This window comes from Clinocottus analis, unplaced genomic scaffold, assembly GCF_023055335.1.
Source record: "Clinocottus analis isolate CAN_PGR_092001 unplaced genomic scaffold, fCliAna1.0.p SCAF_18, whole genome shotgun sequence".
Lineage (NCBI taxonomy): Eukaryota > Metazoa > Chordata > Actinopteri > Perciformes > Cottidae > Clinocottus > Clinocottus analis.
Window position 1 is genome coordinate 14,679,815 of NW_027175909.1, and position 16,658 is coordinate 14,696,472.

The window sequence follows — 16,658 nt, forward strand, 5'->3', positions numbered from 1 at the left end:
AAGCAGGTTTTCACCAAAGCACCGGGGCACCGACGGCGCCTGAGCTGAATCCGATTTGGCAGCCTTTAATGCCGGCATGAATAGCAATTGTGACTAGTTCAACATTTGAATACTTCTAAATTTGATTGTTTGATACTGTGCTGACCCTGACAGATGGATACAGAAGGAGAAACAGAGCAAATGAGAGGAGAAGGGAGGGGAAAGGAGGGGAAAGAAGGAAGGAGGAGGAGGAAGGGATAATGCAGATTAGGGCCTAAATAAGGAGGATTTACTCAAGAGGACGTTGGCTGGTGAGGCTGGAACATTAAACTATTACTATTATACTTCAGAAACATGACATGTACCTTTACAAAATCTCATTAAAATCATCTTTACTTCATTATGTAAGTAACCAAATGGATTCATTTGACATATACTCTGCTGTATTTTGGACCCAATCAATATTATTGTTGGTCCTTGCTATCGAGTTTGCACTTTTGTTTTTTTCCGTATATTTTATCTTCTGTCAATTTCTCCAGTTTGTCTCAGAGAGACTCCAACCGTGTGTTTGTGTGTTGTTGCTATCTGTGCAAGGAGATTATGCATTCTGTCATGTGTGGGTGCATCTCCTTGGCTGTCTGTCCGTCCACGGCTTATCTCGCGCACTTCTGGACCCACCAGCCCGATATTTGACGTGCTCGTTTAAGCTAATTACGGATTACGTCTCAAGCATTATTAGTGTTGATTTGCACGGTGGATTCAGACTATTGCATGTGTGTGTGTGTGTGTGTGTGTGTGTGTGTGTGTGTGTATGCTTCTTCTTGTGCTGGTAGAGGACTGCTAGTTAGCAGTCACTACCTGCTAACTGCTAGTCACTAACTATCAGTGACTGCTAGTCACTGCTAGTCACTAATTGCTATTAACTGCTAGTCACTAACTGCTAGTCACTAACAGCTAGCCAATAAATGCTAGTCACTAACTGCTAGTCACTAACAGCTAGCCAATAAATGCTAGTCACTAACTGCTAGTCACTAACAGCTAGCCAATGAATGCTAGTCACTAACTGCTAGTCACTAACAGCTAGCCAATGAATGCTAGTCACTAACTGTCACTAACGGCTCGTCACTAACTGCTAGTCACTAACAGCTAGCCAATGAATGCTAGTCACTAACTGTCACTAACGGCTCGTCACTAACTGCTAGTCACTGCTAGTCGCTAACTACTAATCACTGCTCGTCACTGCTAGTCACTAATTGCTAATCACTGCTAGTCACTATCTGCAAGCCACTAACTGCTAGCCAGTAAATGCTAGTCACTAACTGTCACTAACTGCTAGTCACTAACTGTCAGTCATTGCTAGTCACTTCTAGCCACTAAATGCTAGTCACTAACTGCTAGTTAGCTAGTTAGCAGTCACCAGCAGAGTCCTGCAGGGTGTTAGGCGAGCGGAGCTAACGGCTAATAGCACCAAACACACGGTGGGAGTGACAGCGTCTGTGCAGAGGAAGCGTTAAACACCAACATGACGGGTTACACGGCGAGTGGCAGTTCGGCTGCAAGGAGACGCTGCAGACAGCTGCTGAGATTACAACGAGGGTTTATCTGTTACATGAGCCATGAGAGTAAAAAATGTGTCTCGTACGCTTGTGGTTTAAACTTGGTGCAAACCTAGTTTATATTCGTTCAATCATCAGTGGTCGTTGCAGACACACACTCCACTGAGAGCACTTTTCCACTTTCCTATCTGTATTTTACGCCCTGTAACAGACCGGCTGCCAGGTGGTTCTCCGTCTTTTGCCCAAGGCATGCTGGGATAGATGTCAGCTCCCATGTGATCCTCAATGGGACTCAAACAGATGAATGATCAGCTTTTTACGGCCCGATAACGAAAGCTAGGCCATTTTGGGATGAAGCTAAACTCACCCAACGACAGTTTGTTTTATCCCTGTGATTTAAAAAATATGCAAACACAGAAAATCATCCTTTTATACTACAAATTAGAGCGAAACATAACTTGAAGACACAGTTTCTGAGGTAGTTTTATTTACATGTCGGGGTTGAGTCAGCTGAAAATGACCCCGTGAATATAAACCCCCCCGGCTGCTTTCACCTATCACACACCGTCTCTACATCTGTTTCTCTGGTGCATTTAACAAAATACCACAAACTAATCTGTCAACATAAAAATAAAATTCATCATATTTTAGTGTCGACGCTGTCATGCTGTTTGTTCTCCACTAGAGGGAGCAATCTCCCTTCCCAAGCTAGGAATGCAATCAACTCTGTGTGTGTGTGTGTGTGTGTGTGTGTGTGTGTGTGTGTGTGTGTGTGTGTGTGTGAGTGCATGTGTGTGTCATTGTGTGTCATTGTGTGTGTGAGTGTGAAAGAGTGTGAGTGTGTGTGTGTGTGTCAAATAGGATGCCTGTTTTCTCGTTCATAGCGTTGTGTGTGTGTGTGTGGGTGCATGTGGGTGTGTGTGTCTATGTGTGTATGTGTGTGTGTGTCTGTATGTGTGGGTGTTTGTCTGTGTGTATGTTTGTGTGTGTGCGTGTGTCAGTGTGTGTTTGTGTGTGTGTCGGACAAGATGCCTGTTTTCTCGTTCATAGTGTTTTATGTGTGTGTTTGTGTGTGTGTGTGTGTGTGTGTGTGTGTGTGTGTGTGTGTGTCGGATAGGATGCTAGTTTTCTCAATCATGGTGTTTTTTTTGTTTTTTTTAGGCTCCCAGTCTAATGTTCCCTTTTGAACACTGCGTCCCTTTGAGAGGCTGCACGCTTGGAGTTGGAGAAGGAAACGGGATTAAGTCCTGAAACAATTAGGAACAAAGCGACTCTGGTTCTCGGGCCGCGTCGCAGATTACGTGGGCGCGTGGGTTGTGAGCTCTCATTGTAAATGCAGTTAATTTAAACAAACACAGAATGCACAGTTATATAAATAACAACCCTCGGAGCTTAATACCTTTGTTTGAGTTTGTTTGTGTGTATTTATGTTTTGTTGACACTTTGACACCGGTTCCCGTCAAATTGGACCGAATCCAAATGAGTCGTGGAAGGCTTTGCGAGCTTCGTATCTGCAAAGAGAGGCACTTTGCTGTCACACGCTGCTAAGCACTTGCAGCAGTTGATACGTTTGCAATTACTCAGCACCGAAAGCGGCGGCTGTCTAATTAGCTAAGTGAGGCTGTAAGTCAGAGGCCAATGAGATGAGATGTGATGCAGATGTACATCCATCATGTCAGGAATCCTCCTGGACGCCCGCAGCATCCCTCCATCTCTAAATGAGGGTCATTTGTTAACATGGAGTGTGTTTTAAATGCAAGCAGACTGTCTGAGCACTTCCTAGGAAGCTCTCTGAATCTTTTCAAGGTAATGATGTGCACCGCGGTTTAAAGTCTCTTTGAGGTTATCAGCGGTACATCTTGCGTCCATGTCCAAGTTAACACTAGTTGGACATTCCTTCCCGGTACTATGGAAAATGCTACGCCTGCAGAAAAGCAAGGCGAACGACAACGGCTGCTTAGGAGAGGTGTTGTTATATCAGCAGCAGTGATGGATGGAGACTGTGGGGGAAATAACAGCACTCTGGTCCCGAGGGAAGATGTGCATATTGGATCTCCCACATAATATTGCCGATTTCCATAATTCCATACGTGCAACCAAAGTGAGGACATAAAGCTGGCGACCTGCAGGTGAGCAACGTAAAACGAACCAGGAAGTGCCGTCAACCTGCATTCAAGAGTGCAAAATGATAATAATGATATTAATAAACTGTATTTCGACAGCACTTTTCAAAACAAAGGTTACAAATTGCTTCACAAAAATCATTCATTCATTTCTCATTTGTGAGAGAAATAACTCGCAGGATTAATCACTTGAAGACTTTTAATTTGGAAGGATTCAAATGTGTTTTCCTGCCATGTTGACTTCCTGCTTCCTGCGTTCTTGAGTCTGTTGTATTAATCCATCACGGACAGCAGATGTCCCTATATTCCTTTTAAATAAAGATTTTTCTTCTCTCATTGCTGGTTTCTGATCATTACAACATGTTCACACTCTCTTTCTTTACTTCCTCATCCAAAGAAATATATTTTTAATGTGAGGAGAAACTTTCACTTTGCAGGATTTCAGATTTTTCTATTTTTTTGTGTGAAAGTAAAAGCTGAAAGACGTTTGTCATTCTGCAGCGCGTGGGAGCATCACAAGTTTCGGGCGGAGAGCGACATTGATTGATTTCATGCTACATCCTTCCAGTTGTCTCTCCGAGTTGTTTGTTTCCGCCGCACATTTCATCTTTGGCCAAACAAGTGTTGGTATTCAACCCACGCGACAATAATGTAATATCGAGGAAGGGGATCGCACAAAGTCAACACGCGGGCCGCTTCCTCATCCCTGTCAGCAGCAACACAATCCCCCCTTTGCAAGTAAGATGAGGTGCACCTTCTTCCCAGGTGTGACCAGAGGTTGTGGAGGTAATGGGATGTTATTCCGATGCAGCGTCGGTGTGTGTGCATGTGGGGTAAGATAGTAATCAGACAGCGTTACAGCGGAGCGGCCGCCTCCTGCGTGGCTTATTTACAGAAAAGATCCGTCTGAAACCTCCAAGGTCACAGACAGGATTCGATTTCACACTTTGCTCCTTTTTTCAAAGCTTCAAGAAAATGTGAAGCAAAGTGTGTGTTTCCATGAGTGCATCTGAATAACATTTTTTTTTTTTTCAAGCATATAGGCAGATGGATTTGAAGCACTTTTGAGGAATAATAAGTAGCAAAAATGCACTTTGCTGATAAGTGTCAACTCATTTAGCAGGAACTTCATCTCAGACCGAGTTCCTCTCATGAATTGTAATAACTTTGGTGATCCGCCGCCATCCGGTCAAAGTCTTTGACCAAATACAAAACTAAAGCGTCAGGTTTTGTGGTTAGCGCTAATTAGCAAATGCTACATTACATTTAGCTGACGCTTTTGTCCAAAGCAACTTACATTTTGCTCTGTACACCGTAGACACAGCAACAGGGAACAATTAGGGGTAAAGTGTCTTGCTCAAGGACACAACGACACGGACTAAGGGAGCCGGGGATCGAACCACCGATCCTCTGATTGAAAGACGGGCATGTTGAGCCAGAGTCGCCCAAATGCTAGCATGCTAACACATTAATTTGAGTTGGTGAACATGGCATTACATAGTTAGTAAAGCCTCGAGCATGACTGGACTTTTCTTATCCACAGTCTTGTTTTGGCATTTAAAGTGTTGTAAGATAAATAAATAAATGTATACATAGTGTAGTATTTGATTATAGTATATATGAGAGAAGTATGTCTGTATGTATAAGAGAAATGGAAAGCTTTTATCAGTAATGTTATATAAGTACAGTTATATAAAGTACAAGTTTTATAGAGTGTATATATGTGGTGGAATAACTCCGGACATATTTGGTGACCTCAAATTAATTTTCTAAATTAATGTAAATTGAGTGGAGATGTGAGCAAAACCATCAGAGTCATTCAAGTTGCTCTGAAAAGTCGCGACCTTTTCCCCTAATTTTCTGATGTTTGCTTCTTGTTTCTGTTGACGTGTGAATGTCACTCCACTGACGTGAGCTCACACACGTGTGTGTGTGTCTGTGTGTGTGTGTTTGAGATGTAGTCCGTCCACCCCTCCGTCGTCTCTGAGCAATGGTACGGTCCTCGCTCACGCAGCGCCTCCAATCCCCTCTTTTTTTTTTCTGAGGGGCTAATTTATTTCTGCTCAGAAAGTATCGCAGCGCGCACGAAGTCCACGACGCCGACGTGTGTCCCTGAACGCAGCACAGCACCTGCACGAAGACCCGACCCGAGCGCAAAGCTGGACCCGTATCACACGATGACCATGTACAAGGGGAAGCGTCGCAACCACCGATGTAAGTTACACACGTACACACGCGCGCGCGCGCGCGCCGTCGTTTCAGCGACGCGATATGCGCGAGCCGAGGGCTCATTTTTTGGGGGGTTGCAAGTTGCAAATATTAAACCGTGAGTCATGTCATTTAAAGATGTATCCGGTTCCTCTTTAAACTGGCGGCCGGCCATTGAAGTTGCGTTGAGAAGTTGACATGAAAGGCGCCGCTTTCTCTCGGGCTGCACTATTTTAATACACATATGTAGATATACATATTTAAATCCACTGATGGATATATTTAACATCGTTGAGTGGAAGGGAAGTGACCTGCTGGCTGATTAGTGTTTCCATCCAGCTTCCATCCTCGCAGCTGCTCTGTTGTCTGTTGTAATATATTCATGCTGCTGAATGGCAAACATTACCATGAGATGTGTCGACTCATCAAGGTTATACGGTCCCTATATATGTGTGTGTGTGTGTGTGTGTGTGTGTGTGTGTGTGTGTGTGTGTGTATTAAACAATCATCTTATGTCTACTTCTTTCACCTCATACTTAAAAAAAATGTAAATTCTGCTGGAAAGTGCTGTTTTGTGCGTAACACTTCTTCTTCTGTGGTGGATTCCTAGTTTGGTCTCCATTCATGCTTCACCCATGTGGTGAGAAGGTCGACTGTTGGTGCTGCTGTACAGTATGAAGTGGAGCAATGGAGCAATTAGAGAAACGGTGGAGCAATGGTGGCCCTGAAAGCACCACGCTACCTGGGAAGGATTAGTCTTTAAATGAACAGTTGATAAAATATTTACTGGCAAATTGTTTGTTTGAGGCGGCGTCTGTTTGTGTCGTCTGATTGTACACTCACCGATCTCCAGGTTGTGTATCGTGAGTCAGACAGAACATCAGGACGTCACCTTGGTCTTGAGGCGATTATGACAAAAATGTGATTTATTTGATTTTTTTACCCAACATCCTCTGACGTGTGATGGACCGACACGGTGACGTGATTAATCGACAAACTGACTGAACAAACCAATCAGGAGATGAATTGACAAGGAAAGCAGTTGTTGGATGCAGCTGTGAAGTGGAGCCCCGGTAGTCTAAGCATACGGGTATTGTAGTCCGCTGATTACCAGTTAGTTAAATTGCTACTAGCACAAAATTACACACACACACACACACACACACACACACACACACTACACACTCAGGCAAACCTGGCTGCAGAGTGATTCAGGACTTTGGAGAGCTGGTTGGTGGTCGAGGCCTTGATTTTTTTTTAATTTTTTTTTCTCCTCAGCAGAGAAAATGCAAAATAGTGCAATATGCAGGCGACAAAGAGGCGCTGCATAACTTTGTGGATGCACAGCTTGTTTTACAGACAAGGTGTGTGTGTGTGTGTGTGTGTGTGTGTGTGTGTGTGTGTGTGTGTGTGTGTGTGTGTGTGTGTGTGTGTGTGTGTGTGTGTGTGTGTGTGTGTGTGTGTGTGTGTGTGGGCGGGCGGGCGGGGAGGGGGATGCAAATTTAGACGCAGACGAGTCAGTGACGTATAAACTGTGAAGTCGTAACCTCTGCTCTTATTTTGAAAATCCCCGCTAGTGTTAACGCGACACGTGTACGGCTTTTTTTTTTACAAAACAAGTGATTGTTCCTCGATCAGAAAGTGATAATCTTGTTATAGATGTGCTGTGTGAATACACACTGCCCGGTTTTAAGGTCAACTCTGTGCCTCCTGGGTGTGTTTATGACGTCGCCCGTTGTGATTTTATTTAATTGTGAAAAGCCAAACCTCCCGTGAGCAGGAGACTCGAGCCCCCATGAATATTTAAGACTTTGCAGCTCAGGAGTCTTTGGAGATCAGATGCAGTTCCAGCCGCCTGCACCGCCGCGCGCGTGTGTGTGCGCATGTGTGTGCGCATGTGTGTGCGCATGTGTGTGCGCATGTGTGTGCGCATGTGTGTGCGCATGTGTGTGCGCATGTGTGTGCGCATGTGTGTGCGCATGTGTGTGCGCGTGTGTGTGTGTGTGTGTGTGTGTGAATGCAATCTTTGGACTCGCGTCTCGTCGTTTCCTGCGTCTCGGCCTTCCTCGCTTCAGTTTGCAATTTGTGTCGCGACGGAAGGCTGCGGCTGCATGACGAATGAGTGTGTGTCTGTGTGCTGCAGATGTGCGTCTGTGTTTGTGTGCTGCTGATGGGCGGAGGGAGGAGGAGGCGGGGGTGTAACAAGGGGCAGCTGTTACGTCTTCTGTCGGATGTCCTACGTGTGTTTCACGCCATGTGTCGCGGGCAGTTCGTGTGTGTGTGTGTGTGTGTGTGTGTGTGTGTGTGTGTGTGTGTTTCTCTGCCTCGCGGACTCCACTTCCTCTCAGCTTCGCTCCATTTCTGCCCCAAATTCCCGCTCGCGTGACGTTCATGGGAAGGAATACAAATCACGCTCCACACCATCCTGGGTGGAAGCTGTTGGAGTCTGCTGCAATTACAGAATATAATCCGTTCCAGATTAATTAGATGCAAACATTCAGTTGCTACACTTTCAACAACAAAAAATACACAGCTTTGCTTTTCTTCTTCTTCTTCTTCTTTTGACCCAGGACGAGCAACCTCATCATCACACTGCACTCTGTCCTGGAAAATGTGATTTTATATATTTTTTTGGGGTTATCTGTCAGAAAGGACGTAATGAGACTCCTCGATCGATGCTCCATGATGAAATAATGTGACAGAGTTGTCACAAGATGTCGCTCCCCAGAGTCCTCAGTCTTCTCCTGGCCGGTTGCCAGGAGAAGAGCCGATCAGTGTGATATAAAGACCAGCATTCAGTGACACACACACACAGACACACACACACACACGCACACACTGATGCACAGTGAGAACACCGGCATTCAGAAGCAAATTACACTTCATTATCCCAATTCCTCTGTGCAATAAGCTTTTGGGAGTGGAACAATGTTGCAAAATGGCAGATTTTTTATGTTTTTTTTGTCTTATTGTGAAGGAGCAGAATATCCCGAGCAACAGGCTTGGGTGCGTGTTGCGTATGAATATTGGATCCGGTCCTCTCGGTGTGGTTTGAGGATGCTGAACTGGGGTCTGCGGGCAAGCACACGCATGTAATTGGAGGACTGGTAACCGCTCGCTCTGTCTGACCATCTCATGCTCCCTCTGTGTGCAGGGACGTGTGTGACATCACATATTCATGCACTCGGCCCCTCAAAATGTCTCTCCATCTGTAATTTTCTCTTTTATATGGAATACATAAATGTTTTAGGCAGCATCATTGTCTGAATTCAACGCTAAACAGGCAGAAGGGCAGAAGTTCTGCATCGTATCGTTGTCCAAAAGAATTGATTTCATATCCTGATGTCGCAAAATCGACCACGATACTATTTGGATTCAAGTCACGGCGCCGCGAGTGATCGGATATCCGAGGTACTTTTCTCTCAATCAGTTGGCGCTGGGAGATATTCAATATGATAATTCATCGTCTTGCGATGGAGTCGCAGTGTTTCCTTCAGACCGGAGGATTCAAAACCGTGCGGTTATTTCATGTCGACAATTTTTTCGCGCCGGAGGAAGAAGATGGAGACGCAGCCGCGCTACGGATTTCAAAATAAGTGCTTATTCTTTAAAGATGATGATGTCCTCCATGTTCTGCCCTTTTGCGTGGCTTGGTGAGATGGTTGACCCATGTCTCCGCATCCTCACACCCTGCTGGTTGTCCATGTGGTTTGTTCCCCTCGGAGGCGACACTTGTTCCAAGTGTGACGGCGACTCGCTGACAAGTGTTTGGGTTCGCCGACGCGCTCAGACGCTTCAGATCGGCCGCCTTTCTCAAGCGCAACGGCGTTGACTGGAGCGAGACAGCCCACTGGGGTTTTTTCAAACCGTTCACACACACATGGGATGTGATCTCAAACCGATGCCGGGGCCTTTTATCTGTTCTGCCGGTGCCTGAAGGGGCCGCGGATTATGAGCTGATCCCCCTCGGACGTTGGTCGTTCAGCCGGATCCTCAAAGCGCTGGTCGTCCTCGTCGAGGGAAGAGGACGAGTCCGGGGAATTATTTCCGGCAGTAGCGACGTAGAAATGATTTGGTGATGGATTCGCATCTTTATCTTGTGCCAAACTGCCCACCCCGCCAAAATAAAAGCGTTGGTTCCAGCCTCTCAAATGGTAACGTTTGCGGATTTGACCAAATATTGGACCTGGAACTCATTGGTTTGAGGAAAACAGCGATTTGAGACGTCAGCTTTCGTCTTGATTATCTATTTTATGTCATTTTAAGTGTATAATTAGTAAAGAACTGACTGCTCATCATCATCATAAGCTGAAGTCCAACACATATGGGCCATTAAAGCCACAAAGAAAAGTACATTTTTAAGGTTTCTAACTTGAGTTTTATGACCATATGGAGTCAAATAACCACAGTTTTAATAATTGACAAATATTTTTCTCTTTTTTCGAAGCCAAACATACCAAACTACTGCGTGTTCACCAGTGTGAGGCTCTTCTCTGTCTTTCTATCGTTCATATTCTTCACGTACGCTTGGCCTTGTGCAACCTGTAATTGTCATCGGTGACACTTTGCTCCAGTCTTTTATAGATCAAACATTTAAATGTGACGTCTGTGTGCGAGTTAAATGAATAAAACGTGAAGGTCTGCTCGCACACGGAGCAGCGAGAGCCAACATGAATGGCATATTTAATTTAAATTCACTCTGAGATTCTTTTTTTTTAGGGGGGTTGGAGGGAAATCTGTGGATTTACTCGTCAGGCTGCACCTGCGACGTGGCCTCTCTCTCTCTCAAGAAGCAAAAGATAAAATAGCCGGAGGTATTTCTTTTACGATGCCCACACCACGGCGGGGTTTCATGAGGATCCTCCCTCCCCTCGGCATCCCTACCTGTCCCTCCTGCCCGTCCATCAGCTGCTCCATCCCGCCGCTCCGCTCCCTTCATGTCTCTTTGCTTTTGTTCTTCTTTTTTTTTTTGTCTCTCCCGCCGACGAGCAATTTGCATGATTCGTCGCTTTGTTCAATTAATTAAGACGTCGGGGAGATTGTCGCCGGAGTTCCCGGCTCCACCAGGAGATGATTGGCGGCTGCCTCCGCGTCCCACTTCCTTTCTCTTCCTCTTCATTTCAGCAGAAAGGTCCCGTTGAGATGCAATATGTCTTCTTCCAGGGGGGGAGTCGCAGTCAAGACGAGCTTCCTTTTGCTATTAATGTTCCTCTCATCAAATATAGACAGTGGGCGCTTTCAGCGGGGAAGAGAAAGAAATGAAAGAACGGGGGAAAAGTACAAATTTGCAATATTTGGAAAGATTTGCTGCTCCTCTCTGTTGTGTATTATTGATCCTCTCCTCTGGACCGGCGGTCGGACTAAACTAACTATTTCTACGACTTCACCCTCGAGAACTTGTGACTGACGTTCGTCTTTCACGCATTTAACGTTTAAGTGTGTTTTCTTTTTGTCGCAGATTCAATAGAGACGTTTTACGGGGTTCTTTGCAACCGAGTATTCTCCGCACGTCGTCCGGCAAGCCGCTGTTTTTTCTGCTAATAATGAAACGAAGCTACGGAGAGAGAGGGGGGACATTCGGAGCGGCTCGTGTCACCTTGAGCGTCGTCGTCGTCGGGAATCCTGATTGTGTACTTGTTGTTCTCGCAATACACAAACTAAGTGTGACTCGTGATGCGCAAAATTAACTGACACAGTAGTAATGACGGTGTGTTGTGTCACTGTGCCTTTAACACCACGGTGGGCCACATTGGTGAAGGCTTCACCGCTTCGGTCAGGCAACGAATCGCTTGTTTTGAGCTCAATCGACGAAGATTTTAAATGCAAAGTGATTATTTATGCTTTTTTTCCCAAACATCTTATGAGCACATCTGGGAAAGTTGTGATTCTTTGTGGAGAAACCTTCCAAATAATCGAATCATCGATTGAAAATCTTATGTGTGAGCCTCAAATATGATATGATCAATATAATCAACCAGCGAACTGTACAGCAGCGAGTCGAAAAGCCTGGATCCCTTCACCTGTTTTATTTTCAGTTTCTGTGTGCAGGCCCAGACATATTTAAGGTGATAATGGACTCCCATGAATTGTTGTTTTTGTCAATTACAGCCTGTGCGCTGCAGCCCAGCAGGTGTGCAGACGGGTCATTTGCAGCAGCAGAAACCAATAAAAAAATCATCTGGGCTTTACCCGCTGGGGTTTATTTTTCTCTCTAACCGCTGAGCAAATCTTGACATTAAAAGAAGGCGCCAAAACGACTGCGTTTAGTGTGTTTTCAGCCGTGTGGTTATGTGTGTAATCTGCCGGAAGCCGTTTTGCACCGACACATGTTCTCTCGCTGTGAATGGCGTTGCGTCTGTGCTAACTGGGCTTGAATGTTTTATCTCCATTAGGACTTCACTTTGGTGGAACGTGGCGTTGCCGAATCGTCACATTTGAAAGAAAAACGCTCCGTGCAAGCGAGCTAAAAGCTGAGCGGTTGGATTGTCTTCATTCCAGTCCTCGCTGATGAGAACGCCGTCTCGCAGGAGGAATAGATTTCCGTGAGTCTCTCCATCCGCCATCACTCTGCCCACGCGAACACAAAGAGCTTCTTTTGGCCGACGCGATACAACCCATCCGTCTCCTCCTCCTCCGCGACCTTGCGGTGACCCCTGCTACTCGTGCTTGTTAGCTTAACTCCGGCGCCTCGGGCCATCCGCTGGTTTCTCCCTCTTCTTTGTGTGAGAGAAAGAGAGACGGATAAGATGTGTTGTGCAGCGCCCTCTCCTCGTGTTGTTTGGGCCCTGTTGATTTTTCACGCGAGTGCTTTCTCATCCCAGCGGTTCCTCCGCCATATGTTGCCATACGGTTTGAGTTTACGGCCTTGATTTATTCAAAGCCTCTCTCCTGCTACAGCTGGGCTGTTATTCACCCCGTCGCCGATGAAAGGCAGCGGAGGAGGAAGACTCGCGCGAAGGTTCGTTGTCGACACAGGTGTCGGTAGAAAAAAAAAAAGGACTCGCAGGTGATGCTCGGCACTGAAAAGTCTCATAATGAGCTTCCTCGCTGCACACAGCGAGAGAGAGACTTGTGTGAGGGATGAAGACGGAAGAAAGAGACGTTGAGGGATCGGATGAGGCCGAGGGCAGAGCGAGGAAGCGTGAGCAAGAGGAGCGCGAGGCAGGCGGGGATGTAAGGCAACAAATGAGAGCAATAAAACACTCGGGCAGGTTGCTTCCAGACGGCTCGGATCCTCGTGTTCTCCACGGAGGAACGCAGCTCCGTCCTCGGTGATTACTTGCGCTCGGTGCCTTTTGTGTTACCTGCACAGCCGTCTTCTTCTCTGGTTCCAGGTAACGGTGTTAACTTGAAATATTTATTCCGGGTTGTGTTTGTTTCAGTATCTATAGACGGACATACACCCCTCCTCTCTCCCTCCTCTCGCTCTCTGAGAGATAGAAAAGTCAACATGGGAGTCGAGCTCAAACATATCTATAAATAATTTCACGCCTGCAAAATTCAAATGTGTGCTCACGCAGCGGCGAGGTCCAGCCCTTTTTTTTCTCCCCTCTGTTCAGCACCACGGACAGCGCCGCCTCGGCCCCGACCGAGCTGCACGTCCACCAAGCGGGCGAGCTAATGGGACGAAGCGAAGTGACGAGAAACACTGAACCAATAAAGTGCCGACGCGGGGAACAATCTCATTTATAGCAATTGGGTCCTGCACGTTTTTCAACTGGTTCCTTTTTTATGAAGGATGAGTTGAGCCAAAGCTACTGGACGCCATTAGCATGTGCAAAGTATTCAGTGTTTCCGTCTACTTTTATCTGAGAAAAAAACAGTTTGATCCTTAAGAGTAGTGCTGAAACGATGAATACGAGCAGTTCATTTTTGTATTCGTTCATCTCTTTAATATGATATCTATGTGAGACAATCATAACCGACACATGGCCGCATTGGCAGCTGCATACTGCAGGGTTTATGCAAAATTATATTGAAGAAATCATTGACTTTCCCTTCAAAAGCAGACTTAAACAAGTTCAGAAGAGTTATGTCATGTGAAAAACAATCAAAAAACAGCAATATATCAATATTATTATGAGGTACCGCCTTAGATTTTTAACTTGTCAGTCATTACATCCACATCACTGATGATCATTCATTGTGTTAACATTAATAGTCTACGCTACAATACTGCTGAAATATGGTCGTATTGGGCTCAAAGACTCGGCGTAGTGGCTGTTCTCGCCATCAGCCAGAGCTGGAAAAGGAAAACCCTGAAAATCGGGTATTGATCGCTCCAGTGGGCTGAACGCTCGTCCTGCTGCTCTCAATCCAAGTGGGCTAAAGCTCTCCTCTGCTTGTCTGTCAGGCTCAGGACAGAGTAGCGGGGGATCCGGCTCAACTAAGAAGTCCCAGGCGAGAAGATCCGGGATCAGAGATTCTTGCGATGGCTTGAGCTTCTGGATGCCAATTATATTTAACTGGATTGATGTGAGCTAATTAAAGGGTCCGTCTTCCACTTTAAGTAAACCTTCAGGTTAATAAGCAAAATCATAATTATCTCCTGAATCGGCATCACGGTCAATCCCATCATGCACACACACACTCATACACACACTTATACACTCATTCGGTCATGCGGCTCTGAGTAAAAAGTCTGCGTTTTTGCATGTCGAAGTAGGCGCTGTACAAACAGACCGGGGGTTTAATCCTGTTTCTCGTGAGAGCAGCCGAGGAGGCAAGAGTTCCCCTGAAGCTTATTTTCACCCCGTTGCAGCTCTGCTCCCTGTGACGGGGAGGCGAGCGGCAGGACATACGCATCAATTATTGAAGCAACTGTGCATTGCTGAAAGGGACAAAATGATAGTGAGAACTTGGCTGCGTGCAACAAAAAAACAACAAGTTGTTCAGAAAGGGCCTTGTACAGAGATCTATGTGCTAACGCCACTTAGCCGAGGCTAGCTTTGGGTTCGGTCTCTCGGGTGCACTTTGTTTACTGGCATGTGAAATGACCCGTTTGAGAACCTCACTGCATGCAGATGCGTGCAAAAGGTTGTGTGATATCAAAGACACCATCAAGATAAGATAAAAAAGTAAACTTGCATTCTATCTGCTGGCCAGCAGGGGGCGACTCTGGTTGCAAAGAAATGCCAGACTGTCTTGACGTCTGATAAAAATGATTTCTCTTGATTTTTTTTTTTCCCTCAGTAAACATTGTAAACATGAGATTATGGTCTTAATCTCTAGTTTCAAGTCTTCTTCAACACAGCTTTGCATCTCCGCCGTCTAAACACGGTCACTTCCAATCAAGGGTTGCAAAAAAAAACAAGATGGCGACGCCCTAAAGGCTCCGAAGTGGAGGCTTCAAAAAGTTGCTCCAACCACGACTACACCAACTTCTTATGTACAGTCTCTAGAAAAAGCCGGTGTTTGGATGCAGGTCATAAAGCACTTTATTAGCGCTTATTCTTCATAATCTGCTGCATTTTGAAGCTTTTATATCGGATGAAAATGCATTTCCTGTTTTTAGTTTATTTTGAGTGTGATTCTTCTGCACCATTCTCTTCGTGACTTTCTGGATTCAGCCTCATCTCTGCATCCATATAATTTTATTTCCTCCTTTTTCGTTGCCTTTCTGAGTGTTTTCCTTTGGACCGGGTGCTTGTTTTGTCCCACTGGCTCGGCTCCCGGAAGCCACTCAGACTGTTCACAAAACACAAGGACCTTGCAACACCCTTGGCAATAGCGCAGATAGCCTATTTGAAAAATGCAGCGTCACTGACTGGCCTGATCATAAAACTATTTATATATTTTACACAAAGAGCAAACGGTGGGCTATAAATCAAAACCCCCCCAAACATCCAGCCATTGCTGGACTTCTTGTTTTTTTCTTTTTCATTGTTTTTATGTGTTCAAGGATGCTCTCCTGCCCCGCAGCAGGAATTTCATTTTGTAATCTTTGCAGTGCACGGTAGCGAGGTCTCCAGCCTCGCTTCTGGAAATTGGCTCTCTTGGTGCACCTTGACATTAGTGAATGTGTCCTGCAGTACTGAAGCTTTTCCCTTTTACAATAGAAACGGGGACAGCGCTTCCGGAGGAGCTCAAATAGAGATTTTTACTCTTCTTGTATTATGAAGCAGTACTTTATGTTCCCTTTGTGCTCAGTCGGGGGTTTCGAACTGTAAGCCGGCACCATCAGTACCACAAAGGGAGGAAGTTGTCTCTCTTTCACTGACACAGCGCTCTGATTTGAAATTAGAGTTCACTGCAGCAACGAAAATATTGTTGTTGATAACAATCGAGTCAAATCCTACTAATAACACCCCTCATACTGTATTGCAATGTTAAGTATGAGAATATTCAACAATTTGTCCGTGTTTTTGTGTTTTTTTTTCCTTGCAGACATAAACATGGCTGGCGAGCCGAAGCCGTACAGGCCCAAAGCCGGCTCCAAGCGGCCGCTCTCAGCTGTTTACAGGTAAGACCCGCCTCCCCGAGATTATATCTCATATTCACAATTAACTCTTTTACATCCTGCTGCTCGTGTTTATGTCGAGTATTATTCAGAATACAAGGTTTTCTATTATGTTAAAAAAAATCTTGTTTACTTTGCTTTAACGTGACAGCCTTCTTCTTCTTCTTCTTCTTCTTCTTCTTCTTCTTCTTCTTCTTCTTCTTCTTCTTCTTCTTCTTCTTCTTCTTCTTCTCCTCCTCCTGTAGATACCACTGACTTCTTCTTCCTCCTCCTTCTATTCACTGGGACACTTTTGTGTTGTGCGTACTCGTGATAGTTTGTCAATTAGCAAAG

At 45.4% G+C, this 16,658-nt stretch overlaps 1 protein-coding gene across 7 annotated transcripts in view; it reads left to right on the top strand.

Annotated features, from left to right (window-relative positions):
• LOC137788648 (RNA-binding Raly-like protein) overlaps positions 1-16,658 on the top strand; it is an 85,523-nt gene that overhangs the window by 56,422 nt on the left and 12,443 nt on the right. For 6 of the 7 annotated variants that reach the window (XM_068581612.1, XM_068581606.1, XM_068581608.1 and 3 more), the window contains exon 3: positions 16,253-16,328. In XM_068581612.1, the coding sequence (XP_068437713.1) occupies positions 16,253-16,328 (76 nt within the window). Of the gene's footprint in view, positions 1-5,684; positions 5,873-16,252; positions 16,329-16,658 lie in introns of those variants that run through there. The other variant, XM_068581613.1, reaches the window with a different exon arrangement.